Below are 16985 nucleotides of genomic sequence, written 5' to 3'. Positions count from 1 at the left end.
ATTCTTATCTCATTTAAATAAACTCATAATTGAAGATGGTTTGTTATTCTCTCAAACTGCTCTCTAACTTAATTTTCACTGCAATAGTTATGTCTTGGTAAAAATAATCATAGTTCTGTCTTTCATTGAAACATGTTAAGTTTAGAAAAAGTTACACTTCTTAGAAATGTCTTAACTCCCTAACTACCTGCATTTGATTTAGTCTGAGTCATATACAAGATGTACTCCCTTGTTATAAAGTCAAACTAAAAAAAAAAAGTCAAACTATTTCAGACAAATTTTTCCTCTTCTTTAACCTATAATTATGTCTTCTATTTGAAAGCTGCTTTTAATCATAGAAATATGCTGAGCATATCTTAAGTGTGTTTTGAGTGGTGGTAGTTGTCAGCCTCTTTATATTTCTGACGTAAGCTTTAGATTGTCTACCCAGAAACACATCAGTATGTATCACCAAAAGTCTCCTTCAGAGACCTCCAGAGGCCTCTCTGTGCAAAACCCATGTGCCAGACCTTTTCTTTAATTCACATCATTTATACTGTGCTTCATAATTTTTTTAAGGAAATTTTCTGGCAAAACTATAAATTACTGCACTAATATAAGGTCCAGATAAAGATTAAAGGTGAATTTGTTTACCATTCTAGATTCTTATCCTTTGTCATTTTTATCTTTTGAAGGAGAAATTATATTTTAGCCCTGGTTTGAAATCTCCCTTTCTCTGGCTAAACTTGTGTACACTTGTGTAGTAGAACAAACTTTCCAACAGTATTTCCCAGTGCATTGCAAATTAATCTTTAACATTTTTTCAAAAACACTTTTATTGCTGTTATTGTTGATTTTAGTTTTTAAGGGAAAATGTATTGTTTATCTTTTTCAAACATTGTACACGCCCATGTTGCACATGGATTGTGTCTCTGAGGTGTGCTGGGTACGCTATCATGGCATTCCACCAAATCTCTACCCAAGGTTCTGCCTTTCGGAGGGCAGGACTGCACTAAACGCTTCTCCCTCTTAGTGCTTCCGAAAGATTTTATTCATCAGCATCCACCAAATTAGTAATTTCACATATGTCATATTAAACATAGAAAAACAGGACCAATAAAATATGTACATTAACAAAATTTGTGCTTTCATTCAACTCTAAGGGGAAGAACAAGGTTAATTTTCGTGACACTAATGTGTAGGGCCAGGGATTTAGCTCAGTGGTTCCACCGCCTGCCTCACAAGCACAAGGTCCCAAGTTCAATCCTGGTACCAAAAACAAAAAGAAAACAAAAACAAACTACTAATGTGTAATGCTTTCTGAACACATTAAAATATATTACTTTATTCATTTGTTCAGTAATGACTCCTTGTTTAATATCGGTGTTTCTTTTTATCTTTACCTTCTAAGGTGATTCTGAAACTGACATTAAGAAGAAACTTTCGAAAAAATCAGTTCCTGTTTGATGTTTTTCATTGTATTGCTCTTAGCTAGTGTTTATTTTTAAGTTTAATTTTCACGAGAGTTTTCCTCGTATTTTGCATTATTCATTGTTTTACTCCATGAAGAGTGTGTATTTGGCTTAAAAATTAGAACTAGGGATCCAGGGGCATCATCTAGAAGTCTAGTTTGGCGGTGAGCTATGTAGAAAAGAAGTAGGTGGTCACATCAAATATCACCTGTTCCATTCGATCCTGACAACAAGAACAGCAAGAAAGAGAGAGTTCTGTAGCTCACATCAGCCTAGCAGCTGAAGACCACGCCCAAGACGGGTTCTGTTTCTGACCTCTAGCAGCATGGGCATGGTGGCTCACTGGGTTGCTTCTTAGGTCACCTAATACTGGGCCTCCAGCTTTTCTGACAAAGAACAGGGTCCCTGCCATGAGGTCCACAGTGCCAGCAGAAAGTCCCTTGTTCTCAGGAAGCTAAAAAGTCAAGTAGCCAGAGCCTGGGGAATCTGGGCAAACTTTTAAACCTTAGGTGTTTGGAGCTGGCTGAACATTACATTTAGTTCTTTGTTCTTTTAGAAGGCCATTTAATGTAATGGTTAAGTATCCAGGTTCTAGAGACAGACTGCCTAAACTTCTAGCATTGCTACTTATTCATATGATCTTGGATGAGTCGCCTAGTCTCTGTGCTTCAGGTTTTTTTTCTCTCTAATAATAACAATGCCCATTTCATAAGGTGGTTGTGGGAATTAAATGAAAGAATGTAAGTAAGGTGCTAGAACAGTGCTGGTGTTGAATCTACAGTATAGCTGTGTACAGTGCTTACCATCTGATGGTTCCAGGGAGGGAGTATCAAAGGCGAAATCTGGAACAAGAGGTGGATGGTGGGACAATGATTAGGACCTCTTCAGATAAAGTGTAAATATAATGGATGTGACAAGCTGCTGCAGGAAAATGCAATATTTAGTTACAGTCCATGAGGAAAACTGAGGTCATAGAAGGTGGAGACCTAAGGTGGTTGCACAGGAAAAAGCTTATCCCAAACAGTGATCAAATAAAAAGTAAATTACCAGTGAATTATTGTAGAGTGGCAGTGACTATTTAGAATAACTGAAACCTCTTGACAGAGGTGGATAAACCAGTATAGTCACACCCTCCTAACAGAAATATAAATTGTTATAGTTTTTTGGGAGACTAAATGGCAAAATAAGTTAAAAATCCTTAAATATTCTCACCCTAAATTACTCTTTGATTCTACTTTTAGGTCCTAACACTATTGAAAAGCAATTTAAATTTACAGCAGAAAAATCCAAGATGAATCATGACTGATCTGTACGCTGTTACTGATTGAAAATCTTGCAGAAGTTGAGTACAGACCCCATAAGTCCATGCATCTGTGCAGTTTCTGTTACTATTCTGTTAAGCTCTGTAAAAGGAATCTTCTTTATTCATGAAGAAAAGTTGACTCAGGCATTGCTGTATAATATGGGAAGCTGAATTCTCTGTGGTTCTTATACTATGATGCAATGCTTCATGCCCTTTTGCAATCTATTGCTCCTGCCAGTCCCATTCCCAGGCAGTCACATACCTGTTTTCTGTCACTGTTATTAAGTAGAAAGATGTTTTAAATTATAATCTCCATCGCTTCTCGGCTTTTTGGCTAAGATCAAGTGTAAATTATAATCTCCAATACTAAAATAGTTAACAGGGCACTTTCATATATTTCTGGGAGTATGAAGTTGATGCAACTTATTTGAAGGCATTTGTCCCTCCCTCCCTTTCCCTCTCCCTCTGTCTTTCCCTCACTTCCTTCCCTCACCTTTCTTCCCCCCCACCCCACCTCGTGGATGGAGCCCAAGACCTCACACATTTCTAGGCAAACAAGTCCAGCTACACCTCCAGCTCTCTGAAATTGCTAAAAGAAACAGTACATATAATGAAGTATTGTGTTATTAAAATTGGTAGCAAAATATATTTGTGTACAAGAAGATCATAGATGTAAGTTGTTTTCAATTCACAATTAGAAAGTACATAAATAAAATGGACTAAAATCATATTTAAAGCAAAAAATTAAACATAATTTCCTCTGGTTTGTGAGATTTATCTGCATTTTTTCCAGTTCATATGTTTCTTTTAAATTTTTATTGAAATTTCTTTCTGATTATACAAAACTAACACTTGGCTACTGTAAGTGCTACTTGCCTCTTGAAAACTAATACAGAGGTATAAAAAGAATCTGTAAAGTAGGAATGATATACTACTTTAAACTGTTCAATTAAACTTTTTAAAAACATAAAGCTTTTTAATATTTCAGTACCATCAGGATAAAGTCCCCTGGGACTTGGCCCCTGCTACCTCCACTTTCGCCTTTTGCAGTTCCCACTCCCTCTTCAGCCTCTAGTGATAAGGAACTGCTTGAAGTTTCTTGAAACACGGATTCTTCTCCACCCTTCCTTACTCATGCTGCCCATCTGCCTACAGTTCTCTTCCTCCTTCACCACCTTGAAATTTCCTGTCATTGTCATCTCCAGCAAGACTTTCCTGAACTCCTGCCTAGTAGCATTTCTTCTGTTCATTCTCACTGCTCACCAGACCTATTTCTAGTGAGGCATCTACTACACTGTTTTATCTCTTCATTTTCCCATCCCAGTAGGGTCACCATGACTTGAAGAGAGGACAGTGTTGATTGACACAGAGTCTAGAAGACAGCAGTGAGATCTGAACTATAAGAATGACAGAGAAAGGGGCAGGGATGAGAGAGAGAGAGAGAGAGAGAGAGAGAGAGAGAGAGAGAGAGAGAGATTGAGCAATAGAAATATGGTATGTTGGGGTCAGTGTAGAGTATGAAAAAAATGTGAATATATCTGTATGACTGGATACTGTATGAGATGGGATTATCATGAGGAATTTAGTAGACGAGGATGGAAAGTTAAATAGGAGGTAGATTATTAAGGGCTTCCTTATCATCTTAAGGAGTTTAGATTCTGAGGTGTCAGTGATGGGGAACCAGTGAAAGACTTAAGTTAGAGCATAGTTCAGCCTTGGCAAGATGGTGGAATACAAATCTCTGATTCCTCTTTACCCCCAGGAACACATCAATTTGATGTTTCATAAGCATGTTCCCTTTGTTAAAAATCCAGAAACTAAAGAGGCCCTACACCCCAGGTGAACATGAAACCAGCCATATCAAAACTGGTAGAGAAATTTGATATATTTTTATGCCATGATCCCAGCCTCTTGGCACAGTACCATACAGTAAAAACAGCCCCACCCAAGCTCCATGCTTTTCCATGAGAAGGGAAAGAGGTGTATCAGCATCCAATAACCTCTCTTTTCAGAAGGCTACCCAGAGGATTGGTTTCTTTTTAGCCTGTCTTAGAGTTTAGGTGGGGAATAACATATTCTTGCCATCTGAGACCACAGAGAAAGGAGATGACTTTTGGTCACCATGGCTACTCCCCTTCCAGTATAGAGTTAACAGTTGAAAACTTCAGCACCCAGCTTCATCCTGGGGAGACAAAGAGTGCAGTGTGAGTCCAGTGACTCCATTTATCTGGAGGACACCTGAGGAATTGGCTTCAGTCCTGCTTGTCTCAGAATCTTGATGTAACTGTTATACTGTGGACATCTGGGGACCAAAAACAAAGAAAACAAATTAGACTAAAACAAAAGTTTGAGAGATACTAGGAATTCATGGCCAGGCACATTGGTGAGAGTATTTTCTAGTGTGAGGCCAGTCTGAGAAGACTGGAAGAGAATGGCTGTTTTGTCTAATGTACAGACACCAACACAGAGAATCAAGGAAAATGAAGAAACAAATATTTTCCATACAAAGAAATGAGATAAATCTCCAGAAACTGACCCTAACGAAGTGGAGATACATGATGGGGGCGGGGATTGAACTGCACTTGTGAGGCACGCATGGTGCCACTGAGCTAAACCCCTGATCCGCAGATATATGATTTTTAACTAACAGAGAATTCAAAATAACCCTCTTGAATATAGTCACTGGAGTCAGAAGAATAATTCACGAATCAAGTGGGAATACCAACAAAAAGAATTTCAAACCTTTTTTTAAAATACCAAACAAAGGGCCGGGGATTTAGCTCAGTAGTTTTGCCTCCTGCTGTGCAAGCACATAGGACCCGCGTTCGATCTCCGGTACCAAAAAAAAAATCCAAGTGGAAATCATGGAGATGAAGAGTACAATAATTGAACTGAAAAACTTGTTAGAAAAATGCAACAGCATACAAGATTAAGCAAATGAAAGGCCATTGGAAATTAGGCAGAGAATGGGTTAGGTGCTAATAAACGTTTTGAGAAATGTTGGACATAAAATAAAGAGGAAATTCTGGTTAAACCAATCCCCTCAAAGGTTTTGTGTGTGTGTGTGTGTGTGTGTGTGTGTGTGTGTGTGAGTGAGAGAGAGAGAGAGAGAGAGAGTTTACGTTATGTTCTGAATCTGTTTATCGTAGAACCCATTAACTTGGGGACTGTGGTATAGAACACATGTCACAGAATGGACCCTAGGGAGAGTAGTAGCAGTGAAACCTTTTATTGACTATTGTAGCAGCCACTGGTGCAGAACATGGGGTGCTGGAGTCAGATCAATTAAGAACAAAAAAAGAACAAGGGAATTAAGTTGTGTGTCTCAACACATTCTCCACAAGGGATGACTTATCAATAATTTTAAAAGATAGTTTGATTTGAGACTTATTATCTGATCTAAAGATATTAGAATAAGCAGTGTGAAATGTGGTTGGAAACTTCTCTGAAACAAGTGATAATCCAAGGAAAGTGCTTCTCTAATCTGTTTAAAACTCCATCAACTTATGACAAAGCCACAACCCTCTCTCCTTTGAGGACTGTCGACTGGCTTGAATAAATGCTGAAGACAACGAAGGGCAAATTATAGGGTGTATGATTGGACATGAAAACTACTTATTTATGGGTGAATCAGAAATGGTTGCCAGGAGTATAGTTTGGTTAATAAACATGTAGATGGTGGTGTCATAATGAGCTCAGCAAGATTTGGACAGTATTAATTTGGGGGAAACGATGTCCTGATCATTTCTGCATGTTTTTGAAGTAGAGTTGCCTGTGGGATATCTATTTGGAGAGAAGAGGATCCATAGGCCATTGGATATGTATGTTTGTGTGTCTGAACATGATGCTGCCTTTGTTTTACCCTCTGTACCTCAGTTACTACATACTCTGGGTCATATTTCCTCTCTCTTTTATGAGATATAAAATACTGAACTGCAAGATGAAGGTACTGCATATGCCCAGTCTTATTCCTCATTGTATGTTCACACACCCATTTCTCTCATCCCTCCATAGCATCTCCACCACATACAAGCTTCATTGAAACCACTTTTGTGAATTTTTAGAACTTCTGATTTTAGAAATATTGAAACATATGTTATTCACTTCTAAATGGAAGCTGCAGTTGCCTCTACAGATAAGAAGACAATACTTGATTGGCAAGTTTCTCAGTTACCATACTAAGGGAAGCCATTGAGTTAATAATACTGCAATATGCTTCTGTTTCAGTTATTTAAAGTATATTAACAGTGTTCCTTCATTTTATTTATAGCTCCAAAAGGAATTCTTCATCTGTCTCCTGATGTTTATCAAGAGATGGAAGCCAGCCGCCACAAAGTAATCTCTGGCACTACTCTAGGCTATTTGTCACCTAAAGATATGAACCAACCTTCAAGCTCTTTCTTCAGTATATCTCCCACATCGAATAGTTCAGCCACAATTGCCAGGGAACTCCTTATGAATGGAACATCTCCTACAGCTGAAGCCATAGGTTTAAAAGGAAGTTCTCCTACTCCCCCTTGTTCTCCAGTACAACCTTCAAAACAACTGGAATATTTAGCAAGGATTCAAGGCTTTCAGGTATGAATTAAAAGCAAAAACAAAAAGCATTAGCCCCAAATCCTTCATCTATCCATCAGAAAGCTCATCCTTGCCTGTTAGTATGGCTTGTATGCCACTTACATTGTAAGTTACTTAGGAACACAGAGGACAAAAAAAAAGAGAGCCATACACACATGCTTCGTTTTTCCATCTAGTAATTCTTTTGCTGCCTGGCTCTCCATTCATTCATATTCATTCATTCATTTTCTTTTTCTCCATGTGCTCTCCCCCCCCCCCCAGTCTCTCTTCCCCTCTGTCTGTCTCTTTCTCTCCCCTCTTTGTCCTCCCCCGCCCCCTGCCACTTTCTTCTGTCTTCCAGTTGATCTTGGTTGGGTGCATCTGTTTCCTCACTCTGTCTTCCGCAAATAAAGATTCTGCCTCCACACATTCGGTATTAGTACTTCACACTCATTTCTCCCACTTTTTACATTAAAGTTGAGTTTTTCTAATGATTTTACTTTTATAGCAGTTTTGAATTTGGTGTTCTTTTGCTAGTAATGATTCAGGTACACCATTAAGGTGCAGCATAAGTTAATTGAACATATTTGAACAATAATGAAATGCTTTCTAGTTATTTGAGGCACAATAATAAGTATTTGTTTTATTGGATCCTTTTGTGAACCATCTAGGTGGAGTACCACCTACCTTCCATGGTACCAACTCTATTTCATGAGGTAGTCTATAACCATCTTACAGTTTAACTTGTGCAAGTGAATTTGGGGATAGAAACCCCCTTCATTTATTCTTTGTTCCCTTTTGGGAAAAAAAACACAAACCAACACTCCTTTGTAGGTATTTCAGAGCTTTTAAAAGAATTGTTAAGTCTAGGAAAGGGAAATACGTGTGACCTGATTTTTTAGTTGCCTTGAAAATCATGTACTGAACTGTAATCACCAACCTGACTGAACAAACTGAGCTTATTTGTGTGTAGAAAGACAATGCTGCCAGACCTCACTGTTCTCAGCTTCCTTTCCATCTTAGTCTCATCCCTTAAGACCAAAAACTGTAATTTCCTTTAGCAGTGCTCTAGAAGACCTGTATTGTGTAGAATGATCATGTATTTATAAACATTTTACAAGTTTAGATTCTAAAATGAGAAAGATCATGTGTTTTGGGGGTATTTTGCATGTTTGATTTTGTTTTTTTCTTTCACTGAACCTTTCTGATTCTTTCAGATCTATTGCCAAGTAGTTATTAGTGCTTTTAATTGGACTATTAATATGAAAGAAGCTGTTACCAATTATTGGCTGTCAACTGAAATTTTAAATGCTTAACTTTAAGGTATAATTTTAGAATTTGTTTTTGTTGTTTACCTTAAGAATCACAATAAATCACTGTTTTAACAAAGATGTTGACTTATAGTTGAAATAAACTAAGTAATATTTAGTTCTACCTGTAATCTGCATAGGATGAATTAGAAATAAACTCTGATGAAAAAAATCCTTACTTTTTTGCAAATCTAATTGTTTAGAAATATCAGAGTAATACCACATTTCTTAGAAACAAAGCACAAATCACATTCAACGTCTGAATTGATTTTTGCTTGGATATATTACAATAGATGTAATTTTGCTGCCAGAAAAAAACTTAATTTTTTAAATTCATTTTTGTTTGTTAGTTCTTGGCAATGAATGACAACAAATATAATTTAAATATATCTTCACTTTAACCAAAAGGTAGTCTGCTTCCCCCATTATTGGGCTGATCACCTAGACTTCTTTAAAAAGCATATGCTGACGGGCCCGGGATTTAGCTTAGTGGCTCCTCACCTGCCTTGCAAGCACAAGGTCCTGAGTTTGATCCCCGGTACTGCAAAAAAAAAAAAAAAGAAGAAGCATATGCTGAGATAAGACACTCTTATTTATGGACAAGTTAAACATTTCCAGATCTGTATACCGTGATTTTCACATACTGATGAATATAATCATACGGTTTTAAAACATCACAGTGCTTCTTTGGTTGAAAGAGCTGGCATTGATGTAAAATACTGTGTTGCTGACGGATCACAACCCACAGCTAGGAAGTGCAAAAACGCTCTGTGGGAAGTGGCTTAGCATCTATCACACGCACAACTCATCTTCATAATGTCATAATAGAAGGTTGTTTGTGGTTAAGAGTTTTCAAGCGTGTTTCTTTCTAGGTGACTTTTTCAGGTATATGTACCTGGCAGAAAGACATGTAGATTGTTTCTATTTCTTAAATACCTTAATTGGACTGTAGTTTAGAAATTATAGGATCAGCTTGTTAAAGACTATATGCTATTCTGTTACTTTTATTTCTGTAAAAACAATAAATTCTTTTTTTTGTTTTTAGATTAGCACCTTTTTATTTTATTGCATACTGAACAGATATTATTGCTTATTGAATATTGTATAAACCCTTCTTTGGCCTTCCTTCACGCATTACCATTTAATTTAAGCCTAACCAAACTATTTTATATGACAGCTGTATTGTATTAACAAATGAAAAATATGTGAGTATATGGAAAACAAAGTTGTTTTAACTTTTAATATTTTATTACAGTCTTTAATTGAAGATTTTAAATTATAGAAGGCTAATTTGCACAAGAGAATATAGGCTTTAACTTCACATCCTTTTGTTTAAGTAAAACAGTAAAAGTATTATGCAAAGTTATATTAGGAAAATTGATTTCACAGAACAGAAAGTGACTGAACACTTGCACATTCTCATATTTTTACCCTTGCTTGGACTCACCTAAAGATTTTTATCATTTTGGAAGCAAGTCGTTTGAATCTCTTGTCATACTTGTTCCTTTGAAGTTTTTATTGAATATATTTTAATTATATTTTCATAAAACCTGGCTGTCCTTAATGATTTATTATTTTTAGTTGTATGTCATTAGTTCTGTCAACCTCAGATATTGCCTAACAGTCAGCCTGCTTCTGTAACACTACACATTTCAAACACTCATTCAAAATTACAGGCATACCATAGTGCTTCAAAGTTCTATGTTTTGTACTTTGATGCTCTTTAGTTATAATGCCAAGGTGTTGTCTTTCAGCTTTTTTTAAAGAAAATTACAATGAAGATATTCTTGAAATGCTGTGCATTTGAGCTGAAGTAGATTGTTTTATGTTGTAGTTTATGTTATTCTAAGTTTTTATATCTTTTATGCTTTGCCATACCAATCATACTAGAAATCATAGAAGTATAAGTAGTTCCTTTGTTTAAATGGAGTCATTAGAAATTTTTTTGTTGGGGGGGTACCAGGGATCGAACTTGGGTCCTTGCACTTGCAAAGCAGGCAGCAGTAGAAAAATTTTTAAATTGGAAATGAAAGTGAACTATGTTTTCTAGATGTATTTAATTGTACTTTGCTATTCTGTATCTTCCTTCTGATCCTCACCCACTGGGGTCATTTGTGAAACATTCAATGTAAAATATAACAAACTAGGATTTTTTTCACTAAATAATGTAAAGAAACACTTAGTTGGTGTTTTAGTTAAACTATATTAATTTTCCAAAATAAAAAAGTTTTATAGAAGGGCTTTTTTTTTTTTTGGTACCAGGGATTGAACTCAGGTCCTTGCGCTTGCGCAGCAGGCAACGAAACCACTGAGCTAAATTCCTGGCCCTTTTTTTTGGTTTTTTGAGACAAGGTCTTGCTGTATAGTTCTGGCTGGCTTTGAACTCACTATATAGCACAGGCTAGCCTTGAACTCACAGTAGTCCTACTGCTTCAGCCTTCCAAGTTCATTATTGTTCTACATAGGGGTGCCATTTGCAGCAAGATGAGAATGTCTACTTAAATTAAAAACTGTTTTCAAATATAATTCACACTTTGTACAGTTCACCTGATAGCTCTCCTTTTGTGAAGTTTAATATGATTACAGCAAGCTTGTTTTGTAGTTACAGACTTCTTTTACATATTCATTCTTAACAGCATGACCTCAATGTAGATTATATTGAGGTAGGGGTTCGGGGTGGGAGTTATATATGACTGGGCTCCCTGAAAATCTGACGGTCAACCATCTCCTTTCTCTTCTCTTCTCTTCCATGTAATTAATGTTTTATAATCCGTACATTTATCATCAAAGAGACTGCAACTTTTTTTAAACAATAGAGTATCCATTTAAAAAAAAATATATATATATGTACAGTTTTATAGTTTGCCAGTAGGGGAATATGGAGAAATCATTTATATATGTGTATGCTCCCACATAGAAATATATTTTTCCATTTTTAATTTTCCTTGAAACAAAACTTAACTGTGTCATATCAGAGCCCTGGTTTTCATCTAGACCAGTGGTGGTGAATCTATGACACATGTGCTGCAGTGGGCTGTTTGTATCACTGAAAACTCTCAAAGGTTTGCCATCACTGATCTAGGCTATTATACAAATGGTAGTAGAAAATGATTACAAATTACTTAGACTCCAAAGAGCAAAAAACACTTTGTGGGTTTGGCCTGGGGTCAGCAGATGCCTCTGTAATTTCCGTGAAAATACCTCTTGAGTTGGCCTCCACTATTTTCAAAGACCCTGGAAAAACTAGATGTGTGTGTGAGCTCCCCAGTTGTGTTCTTTGTAAGGGCAGCCCAAATTCATGCAAATTGATGCATTACATCAGTTATCTTTAGACCTTAGATGCTGGCCATACCCTTAGGCAGATGCAGACTGCATTTCACGTAACTGTTTTTCCATAAAAACCAGTGGAATTACAGATGAACTTATTTTGTTGAAATTTTAAACTCTGTAGAAAAAATATACTATGTTTGAAGAAAGAAATCCTGATGCATATTAAATGAGTAATGGTAATACAGGTAAGAACTAGAGTAAAACCATTCACTATTACTGCATTAACTGTCTGGGACTAACCTCACCCTAAATTATTGGCATATATAACTATGAAACTGAAAAGGACAGACACTCATCTTAAACCTTGATGTACCAATGCATACATAATAAGACATATAAGATATTTAAAAGAAAATGTAATAGATAAACACAGTAAGAGCCATTTTTTACCACCAGAACTTTAACGTAGATCTGAAATGAACTCCATGGTGCAGAAAAAAAAAAAAGGCTGTTAGTATGTGTCCTTCCCAGGTAGAACTATCTATGGCTTTTTCTGTTTGTATCAGAAGAGATTTCAGTTCAACATGAAAATTCTGTTTGGGATTATTTGAAAATCAAATCTTGGAAGAAAAATATTTTTAAATCTAAAGTTAAATTATATTTCCTTTTGCTAGAAAAGGTTGGCAATATGGTCTTTATTTAATGACATAAGATTAATTGTAGTACCCATTAGATGGCTGACAGCTGTATACCTAAGCTCATTGCTAATCATGTTGACATGATTCTAGCATTGCTTTCCCTCCAGCATTCAGCTGTATCTAAGGAGATTTTTTTAAAACAAATGACAGTGGCTAAAATTTCTTATGTACTGTTCTTTTTACCCAAGACAATGCTTAAGAAAGAGAAGAGTGTGTGGAATACTGCATATGAAAGAATTCTGCATGCTCAAACCAAAAACAAATACCTTCTCTCACATATGGGACATGCTTCATTTAGGGGATAAATGGATAAAGGAGAGAAGGAAACTGACATGTACTAACTGATTTAGTATAATATATCAGATAGTGAAGTAGATATTACATTTGTAATTTTAGAAGTGCCTGGTGCAGTTTTGCTTACAAATCTACTTCATTTTAAACTGTTGCATTGAAAAATGTTTGAAGGCTGATCCCTGTGATAGGATTGTTGTATGGTGGTGGTCCATGGTCTTCTTGATAATGGTTTGTTTTAATCATAGATTTCATTAATAAGTTTATTTCTACCCTTGACTCCATACACAACTTAGTCTGAGTCATACAAGAATTTTGATTCTCTTGAGCCGGAAGGGACTTGGGATTTTAGTGTAACGTAAAATTTTACATGTAAATACACATTTAAGTCTACAAAAGTAAAACATCGTATCAGTAATATAAAACTTACTTTCCTGTTTGGGGTTATTAGTTAACTTTAAGCCCTGACATATTTTAGATTCTAGAAAATTCTGCCATGTTAACATGGTAACATCAAAAAGATTTTAGAGAAAATGGAAACTTGAAAAGCTAGACATTTTTTAAAATCTGTATCTTTTTGTTTGCTTTTTAAATATAAGAAAAGTCTAGAATCATATCCATGGATTGGAACATTTCAAGAAACATTTCTGGAAAATTATACAATGTTCATAGTTTGACAACTCTTATTGAGGGGAAGATAGATAATATATTATGAACAGTTTTCAGTAATTTCAGCACATATGTGAAGAATTAGATGGATATGAAGTTAATTTGTCTGTAGAATTTAATCCCATTGAACACTGGAATTGACTCAATCGAAGACCAGGAAATAAACATTTGTTATTTACTCTGGGAAAATACTTGTTTTGTTTGTTTGTTGTTGTTTTTTAAAATACTTGTTAAGTAACATGTTAAGTACTGGGTATGGAAGGAGTTATGGTCAAGGTAGGGAGTGGCAGGTATATAAATCAATATGGAAGAAGATGAATCATTGCCACAAATTAGCCCTATCTCTAGGTAGGAATCAGTGTTCAAACATTGCAGAACAATTTCATGAAAACAATTTAAGATTTGTATTATGCTGTGAAATAATATATGTAATGCCCCTCATAATAAGTCATAGTAAGTGTAGCCTGGTGTCAACTTGAGATGTGGTTAGTGATATCAAGTATTGTCAATGGGAGTGAACAGCTAACTGAAGGAATTAAGGAAAAATTCATACCAAAGGGGAGATTTCTGTTAAGTTCTCAAGAGTACATAGAAATTGAAGGTGAGTAAGGAGAAGAGATCAGGTAGACAAGAAGAGACCAGTGGAAGAAAGACTTCTTAGAATGGTTTTATAGGAATCCAGAAAAGAAATAACAAAAATTGAATTAAGACAGAGCTAGTGCGCATAGAGGAGTAGGGATAGGGTACAGTTGCCTAAGGTACAATTAAGGAAATTAAATGATCTCTTGTACTCCTGAGAGGATGCTTTCACAAGCTTGGTCAGGATGCAGACAAGATTTACATAAGCTGAAGTCTAGAGATCATTTTGAGAAGTAAATAGGGTAGTATGAACGTGAGATATTTTAGACATATTTTTACTTTTACTGTAGATCATCTAGATGAATTAGCTTACAGGAAGTTTATGAGTTCCATTTTAAACTTGTGGAATTATTGTTTCCTGAAGGACATTCAAGTGGATTCGTTCAAAAAACAATTGAAAAGAGTCTGGTGATCAGCGGGGAGGACTAGACACAGATCTAAGTCATCATTATATAGACACAATTGGAGCCATAGAAGTAAATAGGGTTGGCCAGAGAGAGTGGAAAAAGTCTAGTAGAGTTTCACAATGAATAGTAACATGTAAGCAACTCACTCATTCATGATTTCAACCAATCTGTATTGAATGGCACCGAGAATATTGCATGAGGGCAATCAAGGTTCCTACCTTTATGAACTAACATTAGAATGGTAATAGGGTGGAGACTGGCAGGTGGAAAGGCAGGAAGTCACATCTGGTTAAGCTTCAAATGGTATTAAACTTCTAAGGTAACAATTACTTGGAAATAATTATGAGAAGTATGACTTAATGTCTCTAATTATGTCAAAGATAACTATGCTTTTAAAATCTTTTAATTAACTTTGAAGTATAATTTACATACAATAAAACAACGATTTTAGTTGTACAATTTAATGCTTTTTTAAAAATGTGTACAACCATGTTACTACTGTAATCAAGATGGGACTGTTTCCGCTGCTGTAAAAAATATCTTTGTGCCTCTTTCCAACTGGTTTTCCTCCCCTTCCCTGGCTCCAAACAACAATAATATTCTTTCTGGCATTAATACCTTTTCATGAATTTCATATAAATGGAATCTTACAGTATGTACAGTTTGGTGTCTGACTCCTTTTATAGTATATTTTCCAGATTCATTTACATTTTTTGTGAATCAATATTTTATTCCTTTTTATTGCTAACTACTAATGTGTTGTATGCATGTATACCACAGTTTATCTGTTTACCTGTTAATGGGCATTTGGGTCCCTTTCAGTTTGGGACTATTACATATCAAGCTATTTACAAACATTCATATGCACAATTTTATACAGACATAGGTTTCCAGTTTTCTTGGAAAAACACATTGGAGTGGAATTGCTGGGTCATAATGGTAAGTCTACATACAATTTTTGGGGGGTGGGGTACTGGGGATCAAACTTGGGACCTTGCGCTTGAGAGGCAGGGGGTGGAACCACTGAGCTAAATCCCCAGCTGACAATTTTATATTTTTAAAAAATGAGATTCTTTTTTTTTTTTTGGTACTGGGGATCAAACTCGAGACCTTGTGCCTACAAAACAGGCGGCAGAACCACTGAGCTAAATCCCTGGCAAAAATACGAGATTTTTTTTTAAGTGTATCATATCATTATATCCCTACCACCATTGTATGAGGGTTCCATACATTACTGTCGTCATTCTGTTGAGGTTGTAGTGGTATATCATTGATAATTTTAGTCTGTGTTTCATTGGTGATGAATCATGTGAGCTTTTCATGTGCTTATTATTGGTGATTTTTATATCTTTGTAAAGTGTCCAGATCTTTTACCCAGCTTCTAACTGGGGTTTTTCTTTATTCCTGATTTCATAAGAATTCTTTGTATCCTGAATAGAAGTTATTTGTATTACAAATACCTCCCTGCCCATGACTTGTCTTTTTATTTTAATGTGGTCTTTTGAAAAGCAGTTTTGATGAAGTAAAAGTTTTCCACTTTTTTCCCTGAGGTTTATTCCATTTTGCTCTTATCTAAGAGATCTTTGACTACCTCTAGATCTCAAAGATTTTTTATATTTTCTTATAGACATTTTATATTGTTAACTTTAATGGTTAGTGCTAACATATATTTAATCTTTAAAGTTAATTTTTGTGTATGGTATAAGAGTTGAAGCTCATTTTTCCTATTTTAATGCATGTACTCCTGAAGCAAGCGCCAATTTTACTTATAGGATAGCTATAGCTAGTGTTTTTAGTACCATAAATGTAGTGTGTTGTATTTTTCTCTAGCTGCTATCAAGATGGCCTATGTATCTATGGTTTTTACCAGTTTGACTGTGCTATGTCTAGGAGTATTTTTAATCAAGCGTGGGACTCATTTAGCTTCATAAAATTTTAAGTTAGTTTTACCCAGTTTTGGAAATATTTTGGCTACTTTTTTCTTCCAAATTCTTTTTATATATTTTTGCTTTCCTCCCCTTATAGAATTCCAGCCAGCCATATGTTGAGCCTGTTTGATACTGTCCCAGAGATCTCTGTTTATTTTTTCTTTAATCTTTAGGAACATGTAATTTCTGTTGATCTGTTTTGAAGTACTGATTCTTCCCTTATAGTCTCCAAATTTTTTGGACTCCATATAATTTTAGTTTCAGTTAGTATTTTTCATATCTAACATTTACATTTGGATTTTAAAATAGTTCATTTCTATTGAGATTTCCTATCTGTATGGTTATTGAGATCTTATTTTTCCTTTAATTTTTTGAGCATCTTCGTAATAGGTACTGTGAAATTTTTGTCAACTAAATCAAACATATGGGCCCTGTAGGGAGTCAGTTTCTGTTGACTGCCTT

At 35.6% G+C, this 16985-nt stretch overlaps 1 protein-coding gene across 14 annotated transcripts in view; it reads left to right on the top strand.

The window, feature by feature from the left end:
• The window catches only part of Stau2 (staufen double-stranded RNA binding protein 2), a 282856-nt gene that overhangs the window by 154531 nt on the left and 111340 nt on the right, over positions 1-16985 (top strand). For all 14 annotated transcript variants that reach the window (XM_087190484.1, XM_087190479.1, XM_087190488.1 and 11 more), the window contains one exon: positions 7025-7332. In XM_087190484.1, coding sequence (XP_087046610.1) covers positions 7025-7332 — 308 coding nt within the window. The remainder of the gene's footprint in view (positions 1-7024; positions 7333-16985) is intronic.

Source organism: Heterocephalus glaber, unplaced genomic scaffold (assembly GCF_053883595.1).
Source record: "Heterocephalus glaber isolate CG9 unplaced genomic scaffold, H.glaber_assembly_v1.0 deba00001553, whole genome shotgun sequence".
In the NCBI taxonomy this organism is placed as follows: domain Eukaryota; kingdom Metazoa; phylum Chordata; class Mammalia; order Rodentia; family Bathyergidae; genus Heterocephalus; species Heterocephalus glaber.
This window is presented reverse-complemented; position numbering and strand designations above follow the sequence as displayed.